At 43.2% G+C, this 14312-nt stretch overlaps 1 protein-coding gene across 1 annotated transcript; it reads right to left on the reverse strand.

The window, feature by feature from the left end:
* Positions 1-1813: 1813 nt before the first annotated feature.
* On the reverse strand, positions 1814-10967 carry LOC102695026 (presenilin-associated rhomboid-like protein, mitochondrial). Its single transcript, XM_015361558.2, has 10 exons — positions 10869-10967; positions 9782-9998; positions 8430-8570; positions 7823-7871; positions 6425-6520; positions 5082-5231; positions 4536-4606; positions 3981-4082; positions 3135-3232; positions 1814-2578 (listed from the first exon to the last, which is right to left on the reverse strand). Exons 1-10 carry the CDS (start codon positions 10937-10939, stop codon positions 2464-2466), a joined length of 1110 nt encoding a protein of 369 aa, XP_015217044.2. The 5' UTR covers positions 10940-10967; the 3' UTR covers positions 1814-2463.
* Positions 10968-14312: the final 3345 nt, after the last annotated feature.

The following is a 14312-nucleotide window of genomic DNA, read 5'->3' on the forward strand; positions in this document are numbered from 1 at the left end:
CTTGTATTTATTGTCCAGGAAGATCAGACTGGAAATAAACTTGTCATTTATGTTCTCTGTTCATTACTTACAACCCCAAGTCTGAATCACCAGTGATCCACTAGAGATGAAGAAAGGCTGAAATGCAAACTCTTATGGGACTGTATTTATACATAGATACAAATGGAATAGCTCAAGATAAAGAATATATTGCAAGGAAAATGCTTTTTGAGATGTCTTTGAAAATTCCACCTTTGTTTAAAAAATATTCATGCGGTATGCAATGTGCATTCACAGCAGATGTTTTTGCAATGTATCTTTCCTAACAGCAGGTGGCATTGCAGGATGAACTGGACCATCATCACCTCATACGGTGTTTGAGACTAGCTCATTAACTAACCATAAGTCCTTTTCAACTTTCATATTTCAAAGGTCCATAAACTTGACTGAAAATGTACATTTACAAAAACATTTCAGAGGTATTTCTTTTCTTGTACCTTTGCTGATGCAATGTTACTCAAAGCATTCTGAAGTGGATTGACACCATCAAAGACTACTCCTCTGGGAATGTATCCAAGCTCCAAAATTTATAGCTCCTGTTCTGCATATAAATCTACACAGGCAATCTAAGCAATAAATACATTTACATGAATATTTTAAGAGGCTGGTTCAAGTTTACTATTGCAAACTGCGTAAGTCAGTTTCAGGTGTGAAATGACAAATGTACTAATTTAAGGGGCGTGGTCACTGGAGAAACTGAACTAAAAAAAAAAGAATAGCAACTAACTTTTCAACCAAGTTGTGCAGTGAGCATCACAAATTCTGATCAATACTTTGTTTCTTTTCAAGAAGCAGGGGCATGTTTTCAGCATGCAGCTGAGTTTACTGACTCTTCTACTCTACGAAGGAACTGTGCCACATGAAAGACAAGGACGCAGGGGAACTGTCAGGACACAACTGCTAGCTGAAATAAGATTAATAAAGTAGCGACACATTGGGAACTACAATTATTTCCCTTCTTCCCTCATTACCAAATGTCACGCATGAGAAGACTGGTTTACCGTGTTAAAGCAGCTTGTTGCTTCCGGGAGGTCTCCATTTCAAATTGTAAACGTACTACCACATAGGCAACACGGCACAAGATTGTTTTTGTTTAGATGCTTCACGTTTACAGAAGATTGCTTTCCGTGAGGGGCACACATATATATTTGCTGTGTATTGGCTTGGCTCCAGCAAAAAAAAAAGACAAAATCAGCCAAATTAAAATCAAGTGTTTTGGCTTCTACTGTACATATAGTGATATTTATTTCATTTTATTCAGCTGGATAACGCAATTTTCTGCTTGGCGGGCTGACCACGATGGAGATGCCAACAGTGTGCAATGTGGTGTACCTACTGTAAGGATAGTTCTGTTGGGAAACATTCTGAGGTGTGAACACCAAGAAAGGATAGTTGTCCAAGTGAGAAGAAAACTACAAATAGAGCAACAATGTAAGAAAATTAAAGCGCTTTTCTCTTAAGGCCGTTGCCGTTCTGTGCATCACTGCGCCCCACCACCCCAATCCCAAATACAAGACACGGAAGCTACAGAAGAGGTCCTGCACCCTTGCAAATCCTAGCACTCGGCACACTTCCACTGTGAGGTCTAACACACTGGCGCTTAGTGCAGTCAGCAGCCATGAACACCTTCATCCTGGTGCTTATCTGCTAATGTAAATGCATGGTTTATCACGATGAAACACTCCCCAACGAATTTCTCCAATTACCTGCTTCATTGGCATTGCTTACCGGGGTCCTGAGATACGAGATAAAGCAAAAAAAATACTGAGCGGTCTTTTGTTTTCTCAAGTAACACATTTAGGTTTAATTAATTTCAATGTTTAAATGTATAAATTAAATTCATGAACAGATGCTATCATTATCCCAAGTTTTACCACAACCGTAAAGTAGTTTAAAAACCTTCGCCCCTTACCAGTTCAGTTACTCTGTATTGCATATATAGCAGTATCGGCCGAAACGGGGGAGAAGGCCTAATGGGAAATGTGGGAGATGACCTGCAAGCCTTCATCACCTGCCCAATGGGAGGTGAATGTCAACTGCCAGGTGACAAAGTTGATGCTTTGCTCAGATCAGGTGACTCCTCCTTACCTCCCCCTGACAATATTAAGAAAACATCAAGCAGCTGAGTATTACCAATACAGAAGGAGCCTGACTGAGCCATGATTTAGGGCAGTCATTGCAAAAACTCTTGCTTTCTCCAAATTTGAGATGATCTTGATGAGATCTGTCCGTAAACGAAAGAATGCAGGGTCTTCCCTATATGTGAACAATCACTATGCAGCAGCAGGAGCCTGTCTCTCGTCTGCGCGGATCCGCAGTAGAGCCTGTGCAGATCCGCAGTAGAGCCTGTGCTGCGGGTCCAGGTGATCTGACGTCCACGAGGCCTGAGAGCAGCTCTTCACAGACCCCGACACAGCCTGCTGCCTAGGGGGAGGCGCCCCCTCCTCCTCCAGGGCCGCGAGTCCTCATCTCGTGCCAGATCTTCACCAGGGGCTCCCGGTTCTTCCAGATCAGCTCGTGCCCGTAGAACACGTACCAGCTGCAGCAAGAGGGGATAAAGAAAAGCCGTATGAAAACAGTACAACACCAGGCATGCAGACTCACGGTGACTCTGCACTGTTTAACACTGGTTCTACGATCATCATCTTCAAGGTGCATTCTTGATATCCCATTTTTCACGGCTGAATTCAAATCACTGCCCGATCGCCTGCCAGTTCAGAAACAACCTCCCTTTTCCATGGGAAATCAGTGCTTGTGCTCCTCAGTTTCCAGAGTTACCCACTGATGAATAGAGTATGCACTACACTGAAAGCAGGAGGTGTTTCTGGAATAAACCGCCCAGCAACACTGTTGACTCCCTGAGATCCTTCAAGGAAAAGCTGGGCGAGATCTTTCAATCAACAAGTTACTTACAAGCTCGCAAGCAAGATGGACTAAAGGGCCTTTTCTCATCTGTAAACTTTCTTATGCTCTAGCGCTCTCCAGCAAGAGCCAGTTTCGGCAGAAGCAGACAGAAGCATGGCAGGCACGCAGGCATCAGGAGGCTGAGCAGTCAGCTCCCCCCGTGAGAAGGACGAGGACACGGGCTCACTCACATTCCGAACAGGGCTCCCCCTAAATGAGCGGCGTGGTCAAAGAACCTCCATCCCAAAATGAGGCCAGCCGTGTCCATGGCGACGATTGCTTTCAAAGCCTAGAATGATGAAAGGGAGACCATGCAAGATGAAAAGGCATCATGCTGCAGACACTGCCAGAAAGAAGAATGACCAAAAAAAAAAATGACGACTAAAAACATCATACAACATTATGTGGATTTTAGTAATAAAAAAAACATACAGACCTTCTGAGCCAAAAAATACCATTTAATACTTAAAGTCAGTTTAGAAAGAAAACCAGAAATAATCTAGGAGAGAACAAAATACCACTTGCAATTACATGGTCCAAATTCAGCAACAATACATCTATTCATTTTCTAACTGCTTCATCCAATTCAGGGTCACGGGGGAGCTGTAATCTATCCCAGTAACAAACGGGTACAAGGCAGGATACACCCTGGACAGAACACCCTCCCATCATAGGGCAAACACAGACACACGCACCTTTTGGGCTGTGGGAGGAAACTGGAGCACCTGGAGGAAACCTACGCAAACACGGGGAGAACAGGTCCGCAACTGAAACCAGAGGTCCAGCACTGCAAGGCCGCAACGCTAACCACTGCGCCACCATGCCACCCCTCAGTTACAATCAAAAACTCTTATCAGCAACCATGTAAACTGCAAAAGAAACCTGGGAGCAGCACATGCGTTCATGTGGGTGTGCACACACACACATTTCAGCTCAGGTCTGCAAGTGTGTTTTTTCTGCTTAGGCAACACCGTAATTCGTTGCCCATGCCAACGATGAGCCTTGAATTTGAGTATGGCAGCTGCTTGGCTACTCACACTGCCAGCTGTGAAGGTGAACATGGGCAGGAAGATGATGGCCAGCTTGGCCTCAGGCATCTTCGTGCAGACCGCAGCCAGGACGGTCATGATGGCGCCAGACTGGGGGCGGACAGGAAAAGACAAGCTGCATTTTCATGGAATTAAAATCCCAAAGCTCAGTTTCAATACTTTTACCACAAAAACGTCAAATTGAATTTTGATTGCACGGCTTGAAAAAAAGTCAATGGGAAACTGTGCACTGCATTGCGTTAATTCAATGCTTTGCAAAAAAAATAAATTGAATCTGCCATCAGGAGTGTACATTGGGGATTAACAAAAGCAATGCGAGGCACTCAAGTGAAAAAGGATTGATTAACACTTGCGCAAGCACATCTCCCCTGATTAGAAATTGTTTTCAATATTGTTTTGAATTACCGTCTAGTTCAGATTTCACCAAAACTATTTCAGTATTTTCCTTAGGTTGGTCACACAGCAGTAGCATACTGTTCCTAAAACAGCATTTAATCTCTTAATTAAGATTAAATTAAATCTCTGTGCATTTGTATTACTTACAGCTCCGAGCGAGGGGCCTAGTCTACCCATGGCTGTTTTGCATACATAGCTTACGAATGTTGAAATCACACCTGAGAATGACAAGGATTGAGCAGAGATAAACGAAATGTTCATGAAAACTGCACCACTAACCAAACGTTCTGAACTACAATCATTATTTGCTCTCACACGTTTACAGGTTAAACTGAATTAAGGCCATCTAGCCCACTTGGTAGTTAGCAGTTAACTGATCCAAGATTCTCATCCAGTCCTTTCTTGACAGAAATCAGGGTACTGGCTTCAACAATATGGCTGGACAGCTTGTTGCACACTCCCACAACTCTTTGCGTAAAAAGAAAACCCTCCATTGATGGCTTTAAATGCACTTCCACTTCATTTTCTCTTGTGTTATAAGGTTCATTTATCATTGAGGCACCTGAAATCCCTAGTGTGATGGAAAACTGAAATGAACAAAACACAGAAGGGATCTGATTAAGGACGGCACTTGCTAGTTGTGTCTGGCACCATCATCTTAGTCTCCTGCCCCCTTGAAAGCCCTTCCCTCACCTGCGGAAAGGTACACAGCCATGAACTGCTCGCGGCCCAGCAGGGAGACGACGCTGGAGGAGAAGCTCCACAGCACGTACATGTTGGCGGCCATGTGGAACAGGGAGTAATGGCTGAAGGTGGAGAGGATCATCGGGGCGCACACAGCCTCTGAGAGAGATGGCAAGAGACACCGATCAGACTCGAGCAGCTCAATCGGCTTTCATCGGTATACAGCAATACAGGCTTATATACTTACATGTAACAGTCGGTCTTCAGCTAGGTTTGCATACAGCAGGAAGCTCCTGTTGGCAAAACATCTGACTGGGGCTTGCTTTTAAGTGTTAAATATCCTATTTAGTTTAGAATAATAATTTGGATTTTTTTTAATTATTCAAATAAAAAAAATCTTCCAATTGCAAGCAGGTAATGTTTAAAGCATCTACCTTTTTTAAAATCAGTAAGTTTTCCAAATACTGGTACGTTTTAATGTTTATATTAAAGCGATCATTTACTGAGCAAGGCTTTGTCTATTTGTATCCTTTGTAAGATGAATTAAATTACCTACATGCAGGCTTTTAAACTTGTCAATATACCCGTGCAGGAATTTAAATTATAAGTCTTGGGTGGTAGCGAATTGTACTTGTTTTAACACACTCACAAACTACACTTTCGATCCATCAATAACTGACAAGCAGCTGTTTATTTCTATATTCATTACATGAACTGATTCTTGGTCTTGGTGTGCCCAAATAAACCCACACTCATACCTGCATCCTAATGTGGTTTCGATATAAAATAATTGTCTCACATTCAGGTTGGGCCCTGGTCTAGTGTATTCAATTGATTAACAACCTTTCCCTTATATACTGCATCCATGATATGCATATCCTGAATACAGGTTTTTTATTCCTTTCTTTAACAATAATTAACAATTTTGAGTGGCCCAGAAAGTGGGAATAAATAGGAATACATATATATATTTTGGTAGGAATTATATCAGTTGCAAATCAGGTCAGAGTATTTTAAACCACAGAAGCCCTCTAGCATTGATCAATTCTAGAAATCACTGCCAAGCTGGGAGGACCACTGCACTTGGAAGAAATTTCCATTTACAGGTATTCCAACCCAAGGATTTCAACAATGAAGAACAAGCAGCACACAACCATTACTGCTTTGGTTTCACATCATACTGGTTTATCTTGTTAAGTGATTGCAGATAAACTACCGTATGTAAGGATTAGCACTTTGTGTCTGGCTTTGCCCGGTTTAATGAGGACAAACAGCAATGCAAATACAATGTACGTCTTAGCTACAGTAGTTGAAGAGGCTTAATAAAGCAAGCCCAGAGGTTAGATGCTCACTGGAAGCAGGACTGGAGGTGAAGTATTTCATCATGGTCCGTTGCATGGAAGGCACTCTCCATAAACAGAACACCAGTGCGTTAGCAGCGATAATCCCTGTGGATACAGAAGGGAAGAGGAGAACATTAGGAGTGCATGATGCTTAGGGACTGCAACAAATTCCTTAAATGTCTCGCCAATATTTCTCTGATTTCGGAAACCCCCCTCTAACTAACCTTATAAAGCCATGTTGTTCAGTAATGAAGCCAAAAGTGACATACTGTTAGGCAAGAATTTATCTTGTTTCAAATAAGAAGTGAACTGTACCTATAGCTCCAAAACCTTAACTTTCCAGATGCCTTTGAAGACAGACTCGGTCCTCACTATTGCAAATAAAACATTTTCTTCCTCATCCATCCATTTTATTACCGATTCTTCCAATTCAGGGTCATGGATTGGCCAGAGCCTACTGGGTGCAAGCAACGGGCTTTTATTCTTCTTGTATGCTAAAATATCAATGCTGGAGGCCATTGCCTGAGAGAACACTACACTGTGTGTAATCGTAGTGTAATTTAAAAGTTTTCTCCAGTACTGGAAATTTGTCGTTCAGGAACTTTATCATAGAGGAATTGAAAGATAGAAGAAATCTAGTTGCACACAATACTATGAAATCCTCTGTCAAAAACTATGCAACGCTGTTGCACCTGAAACAACCTCCAATATTCACATGAAATCACTTCAAGCTTTGCAGGATGGGCAAAAAATACTAGACCTCACTACTTTCAGTCCAGACCACTCCACTTTCCACAATTTGCAGGTGCCGGGCTGTCAGAGGACAAAATTGGGCAGGTTCTGTCAGAGTTCAGCTTGTTGAAGTCCAGAAATGGAAAATGATAATATTGCACTACACTCCATGATGGAGGGCTATTTAACAGCAATGTAAATGTAAGGGGTTCAATAATTTTTTAGCAACAATTATTGAAATGCATAAAAACGCTAAAGTACTGTGGAAACACTGCACTGGTTCTTAGCAAATAATTTTTCTTAACTTAAAGGCAAACTGCAACTCTATTTTTGTATTTTGAGGGTAAAAACAATTGGCATTGATAAGTGCATTTCAAACTACAATGAAATTAAAATGTATGCAGTAACATTCAAAACCTCCCATTTAGATCGCAAAATAGACCATTTCCAGGTATGCCCAGCACCATGTTCTGGGATTCAGAACAAGGCAACAAGACTTCAGGTGACGTGAGGCAGCCCTATTACATTGTAATCAGGCTTGTGAATACATCTCTTTTGATCCAATAACTGCGAGGTGGTTTTGATTATTCATTTGTTAACTATCCATGGGTACCACTCTGGAACATTTCCGTGATGAAATGTTTAAAACAAACAATAACTGGAAGGCTGACCCACCTGTGACTGTCCTCTGCCCCTCACTCAGGCTGCTCCACCACTGGTTCACCTGAAACAGAACAACAGCAGCTCAGGGTAAGTCTGAGGGTTGACTCCACCAGCGGTGCCAGTAATTGGAGTCCTCAGTCTGTAAAACACAGTATCCGGGCTTTGGCTACTGCAGAAACTAAGAACATAAGAAAGGTTACAAAGAAGAGGATTCCTCTCTGCCCATTTTGTTTCCTTTGTCTTTTTAATCCAAGGACCCCATCTGGACGTTATGTGAAGCTTTCCAGGTAATCCATTTTGAAGATATTGCTGGCATCTTCCTCCACAGGAGATATCACATCCACTTGGTCTACTACTGGAGCAGACAATACCTTCCTGGATTTTAAATACCTGATCCTAGTTCTCAGAGTGAAAGAAATGGGAGTTTTGTACATGTTCCCTGAGTGAAGAGAAAGCTACAACACAACATTTTGGGCTGTTGAGTTTAGTTAAACATTAGTCTGCGAGACCAATACATTTGCCACCCATAGAGGAAAACAAAGCCCAGTAACTCCCAACCCAAACCCAGCAGGTTGTCCAAACCCTGAACTACAGCCCTAGTCTGCAGCTCCGTCTGTACCTGTTTCCGGATATCTCCCTGCTTCTGCGGGCGGATCCTCTCGAGCCAGTCCGCCCGGACTTCATTGAAGTAGCTCTGGACTCTGGACTTCAGGGACTCGTACTGCCAGATCGCCGCCGTAGCGAAGGAGCAGCCTGTAAACTGACAGGGTCTTAGTCACAAGGGCCTGCACTTCACCACTCAACATGGGTATGTCCAGTGTCAGAAGGTCGCCACATTTTTCCCTCACGTACAGATATGAGAAGTGAAGAAGATAAGAGAGCCGCTCGGGAAATTAGATAATATAATTTCTTGTTTTTGTAATTTTTTGCAAACTATGCAGTCTAGTGGCTTGAAGTAGGCTTTGTGCTCAAATATATATAAAGATGCTGCCTGTCCTTGGTCAGTAAGATAAGGGGCATGTATTTGCTAAGCTGGCTGTATGCCCAGAATATGAAAAGAACTATTGTCTAGTCGGCAACTTATATATAATTAATTGGCATGTGTTGCCGTCTTATCATTTGTTTAGAATGAGTCATAATAACTCCTTTTGTTTTAAGGTATAAAGGACCATCTTCAGCTACTTATTTTTTAAGTCTGGTGGCTGCAAGCGGGACTTCCACATGCATATGAATAAAGAGACTACTGCTTCAGAGACACCTGAACTTTGTCATTTGTTTGACACTACAGAAGTCAGTTTTATTTATTTTTTTCCGGACAATTTCACCGCAGAGGCATAAACCCTGTTCCACATGGGCTCAGCCTGTAAAAACCTCTGCTGGACGCGCAGGGAAGGGACACTGCTGTGGACCAGGCCACGTTATGGGAGTGTCCAGCCGCAGTCAGCCCCTGGCACAGCCTGTATTCCAAACTTCCCAGGATTCTGCCCATGACGCCTGTTCCATTTAAACCTAATGATCTGTATGTACAGGTGGAAACTGGAAAGACATGACGAACAGAGACTACCCGTCCTTCGGATGAGATGTAAAACCGAGGTCCTGACTCTCCTTGGTCATTAAAAATCCCAGAGTGTTTCTCAAAAAGAGTAGGGGTGTAACCCCGGCGTCCTGGCCAAATTCCCCATTGGCCCTTACCAATCATGGCCTCCTAATAATCCCCCTCTATGAATTGGCTTCATCCAGGTGAGGCTGCACATTGGTGGTGGTGGAGGGGAGTCCCCATTACCTGTAAAGCGCTTTGAGTGGAGTGTCCAGAAGAGCGCTATATAAGTGCAAGCAATTATAAAAAGCAGGTAACACATGGTCACTTTTACTGTTTTTGACCCCTGCCCCCATTTTCCTGCAATCTTGATCCACGTGGGCTACGAAGAGACCCCCCAAAAACACCCTCACCACCAGACGAAGAGCACCTACCCCTAAGGTGAACACCATGGGCTTGAAAAGCCTGGTGAAGGACCGGGCGGCTGCGGGGGCCGGGGCCTCCGAGTGCGGGGCCAACCCCTTTTTCTGGACCGCTGTGTCGCTGGAAACCGGCTGCCTGCGCCCCGCATCCTCGGCCTCCACCGGCTTCGTTTCGGTCTTCTTCGAGGCTCTGCGGAAGCCGCGCCGCTGCTGCGTCAGGAAGGCGGCCCTGCCACGCGAGAAGAAGCGCGCGTCACGGACCGCAGAGCCTCTCGCGGACCGTCCGCGGGGCCGCGCGGCCAGCCCCTCATTGCCCTGACACACTCGCACGCGCCTTACTCCTCTCGCATTGCCCACCCCAACACCCCCGCTACGCACACAGGCGTCAACCACATTCTAGCAGCTTTCAAAGAGAAAAAAGGAAAACTGTCAATAAAACACCTCTATGCGTGTACTAAGTGTGTTTATATATGCGTTTCTAAAGCCTACATTGAAAAAAATACATTATAGCCTAAATTCATTATAACAGATTGTTGACATTATACATTACACTTAGTATTAATGTTCATATAGATAATAAACCGGCTTTTGTCCGAAGAATCTGAATGATTGTTTGCTGAACAACAGTTGTCTTTTGTTTTACTTCACAACTTGTCAAAAGTTAATTAAGCCATTAAGCTCCTCTTGTCTTGAGCCAGACCTACAGATTTGCTAGGTAAGCGAAGTTTTCAAACATAGTGCCATTTACCAGACATTAGCAAATGCGCTGACCTTTACGGTACACTTAAAATAGTTTACAAAAAAAAACCTACACTACTTACATCATTTTTATAATACTGTATTTGAAAATACCTGACTTGCCAGACATAAGCAAAAACAAACACGACATTACAAATGTAGAAAAGCACGATCTGTGGTTTAATTAGAGATCTACAGACTCCAATGATGGAAGAGACCCTCTATAAATCGAGTTACAAAAATTGCATAAGGTCAGTCTGTCATCAGCTTCTTGTTTAGTTATCTTTTAACGTGACTTAACGAGAGTCGACGGTCGACTCGGTAAACGCTTTACCTACTGATAAATATTTAAGGCACGAACCTGCTTCCTCGGTAAGATAAAGTTAGGATATCCCCCTTACTCCAACATAAGAAACAGCCCCTCCACGCCATGTCTGAATTATCCCAACCAACCCTCTGACATCCCCTACCGGGTCAGCCCTAGAGATTTCTATTGGACAACAGAGCAGACGAGATCCCACAGGGACACCTAGCGGTAAGGAGGAGGAATGCAGGTATTTATAATATTCTATATACAGGCAATAAAATCGAGATAAAATTATTTTAATGTTTGAACTCTTTAACGAGCTGAGAAATCCTTGATTTCGTACACAACCTACAAAAAATGTTTGTGATAACTCCGTCCGTTTAAAACTTACGTGTTTGATGCATTGAACAGCGGGCATCACACTAGTGCAATACTTCCAGTCCACATGTGAACTTTATATAAAACAGAGCCTGTACTGCAGATACAGAGCCTCATTTATGTAAGAAAAAGGGCTAAACACATTGTTATTGTGGAAATCTTAAACCTTTGTGATGTGACAGAGGTAACAGAGGTACTTCCCTGAGCCAGGCATTCCTAAAATAATGTTTTGATGTGAAATATGGAGGTATTAAATTATGTTCTAAAAGCAACTACTATAATACTCCAGATGAACAAGTAATAGGTTTATTCCATGCTGAAAAGAGAAGAAAGAAAACGCAACGTTTCGGCCTTCTTCAGGCTGCTCAAACCTCAAAAAGGCTCCATGGCCGAAACGTTGTGTTTTCTTTCTTCTCTTTTCAGCGTGGAATAAACCTATTACTTGTTCCTTTGCAGCCTATGCATGCTGATGCAGGTACCCACCTGAGCTACTATAATACTGTATATACTTATATCTCCTTATTATTTCCTTACTAGTCCCTCTCTTTCTAGCTCTGGATTACTTTGCCATACAGCACACTGCCCATGTGATCTCGGGTGGCCAGTTTCTCATTCTGCCCAGCAAGGTTTTCTCTATCAATCTCTATCAGCATGTCTCTCTGGACGGTACTACTCAAGGCTAACGCATGTTCTTCAGGTGCAGTGTTACTCCGAAACCTAGACAACAGACCTCAAAAGTCTCACAGAATGTCTTTGGTGACCCATCTTTTATAAATCTTTTCAGGAGGAGAGACAGCCCACTGTTTGTCCCCTGTTGCAGTACTGCTGACACTTCTCTGCAAAAACCAGCAGCTAAGTGCTCCAAGATGATGATGTGTTTCCACCCTGTTGCTCAGGCGATGCAGTGGAGGGTGATGAATGTGATCTGGTTGCTGCAGCCTATTGCAGATCTCTCACTGAGCCCCTGGTGAGGGGGCTCAGTTCCTCAGTTCTGGGAGTAGCGTTATGTCATGTAAAAAATAAATTCAATTCATGTCTTTAAAATGCAACACACTAGTCTGGTTAACCCCTCTGAAAGAGGATTTCAGTGAGGGGCTTATCATTGAACCTCAGTCACATTATCACATCACATCACTTTCAATAACCACTTTTCCAGTTCAGGGTCATGGTAGCTCATAGTCTGTCCTGGGAAATACTTGGCGCAAGACAGGATATGACCTTGATACGACCCCAGTCCACCACAGGGTGCGCACACGCAGACACAAAAACACACTCACACGAGAGACAATTTCTACAGAAGCCAAGTAACCTACCAGACAGATGGGGGACCACAGTGCTGTGAGACAGCAATGCTAACCCCTGCACCACCATGCCTCCCTCTTTGGGACTGAGTTTGGCCGCGTTGAGCCATTGATCTTATTGAAATTTGGAAACTGTGGGCAAAGAGCACCACCTGGTGGTCCCAATGTGTTCTTGCTTGGGGTCTCACTTCCACTGAAGGGACTTTTAAGCCTCGGTGGACTAAATTCTTCAAGCCAAAGAAACTCAATTACCTCACCACTGTATACCTCTGTGCAAAATCATCCCAGATACTTATGAAAGCGAGTCCTAGGAGAACACTTCAGGCATGGCAGATTTTAAAAATAAAAACAGTTCGTTCTTAGCTGATGTTACTTTTCAAGGTGATGTAATATTTCTTCAATTAAGGGCTAACCAAACCTGGAAACAGAGCCTCAATCTTGGTTGTGAAGGTTACTTTTAAACATCTGTGTATATTTACTTGCAAAAATTAAAACGAGAATTTATTCATCTAGCAAGGGCTTTATTGAACTAAGTCCATCCATCTTCAAACCTCTTTATCCGATACAGGGTCATGGCGGAGCTGGAGACAAGCAACAGGCACAAGACAGGATATACCCTGGACAAGACATGAGTGCATAACTTTGGTTCTGGAAAGTGGCAGGATACTGATCTTTCCACTCCAAAGAATCTCTAAATCTCTCCATATAACAAATTGCTTGCCTTCTTAGCCAGTAGATTGTTGACCATTTGATAGTGATGGCTCAGGGGTGTAATTTGCCCTTACACTGCTTGACTATTTGAGCAGATCTCCAGTTGCTCTCTTCCCCCTTTGGAGCTACCTCAGCTTGCCCTTGCCCTGGTTGTGGAGAGCCGTACCCCAAGAGCTGCTACGGGTCACCCTTAAATCGGAAGATTCTCAACGCTCCGGACAGCTTTCCTTTGACTCACTGAAACAGCAGAGTTGTTCAATTAAGCTGTTTACAGATAATTTCAAATAGGAATCCCAACACCTTCAGATTTTCAAGGACCACTGTGCCATTCCTGACTTAAGCGAACCAACTTAACCAACTAAGTTAATGAATTGTCCAAAACTCAAGATATGTTTTATTTATTCAATGACATGACCTACTGTATGAAACCTGCTGGACCATGGCTCTTTGGGACTGGGTTTGGCCACGTCTAACCTAGAGAGCTAGCCTGCTATAATGGTCAACATACTATGGTCCGCAGTGAAAAACTGAGGGACTTCTCTCTCGCCAACCACCCTACTATTGCACTGTAAATACATTCCCCATTGTTGCCATGGACACGCACTGGTTGCACTAGCACACGCACCCTACAGTCTCTGGAAAGCTCTGAAAAGCGGCTTCCCCCGAGGGGAAATTGCACGGTACACACAATGGTACTAATCAGAAAGTGAAATGTTTTAAAGAATTTCATATAGTCTGACAACAGTTGACCCCTCCTTTGACAAATGATGATCCGTGTGTCTTATCTGATTAATTGCCAAGTTTGTCCACTATACCGGCAAATTATTTTTATTCCTTCAACAGTTATGTGTGAACAATGATTCTATATACTCCAATGCATATTCATGCTTGTTGACTTGAAACCTTAAAAGACGTGGATTTTGGAGGTGAGACACTTAAAAAAGTGCAGTGCATACTTTCCCACTGGTTTTAAATGCTCACTGTTCGGAAGGTTTTCATGCCTGAGTACGCCTTGATGTTACAATGGTGTCGTCAACAGCTGTAAATTTAATTTCACTCTCAACGCTGCACCAGCCGGCTGTGTTGTGAGGGCAGGTGGTTGTCTTTG

This window comes from Lepisosteus oculatus, chromosome 13 (genome assembly GCF_040954835.1).
Source record: "Lepisosteus oculatus isolate fLepOcu1 chromosome 13, fLepOcu1.hap2, whole genome shotgun sequence".
Taxonomy (NCBI): Eukaryota; Metazoa; Chordata; class Actinopteri; order Semionotiformes; family Lepisosteidae; genus Lepisosteus; species Lepisosteus oculatus.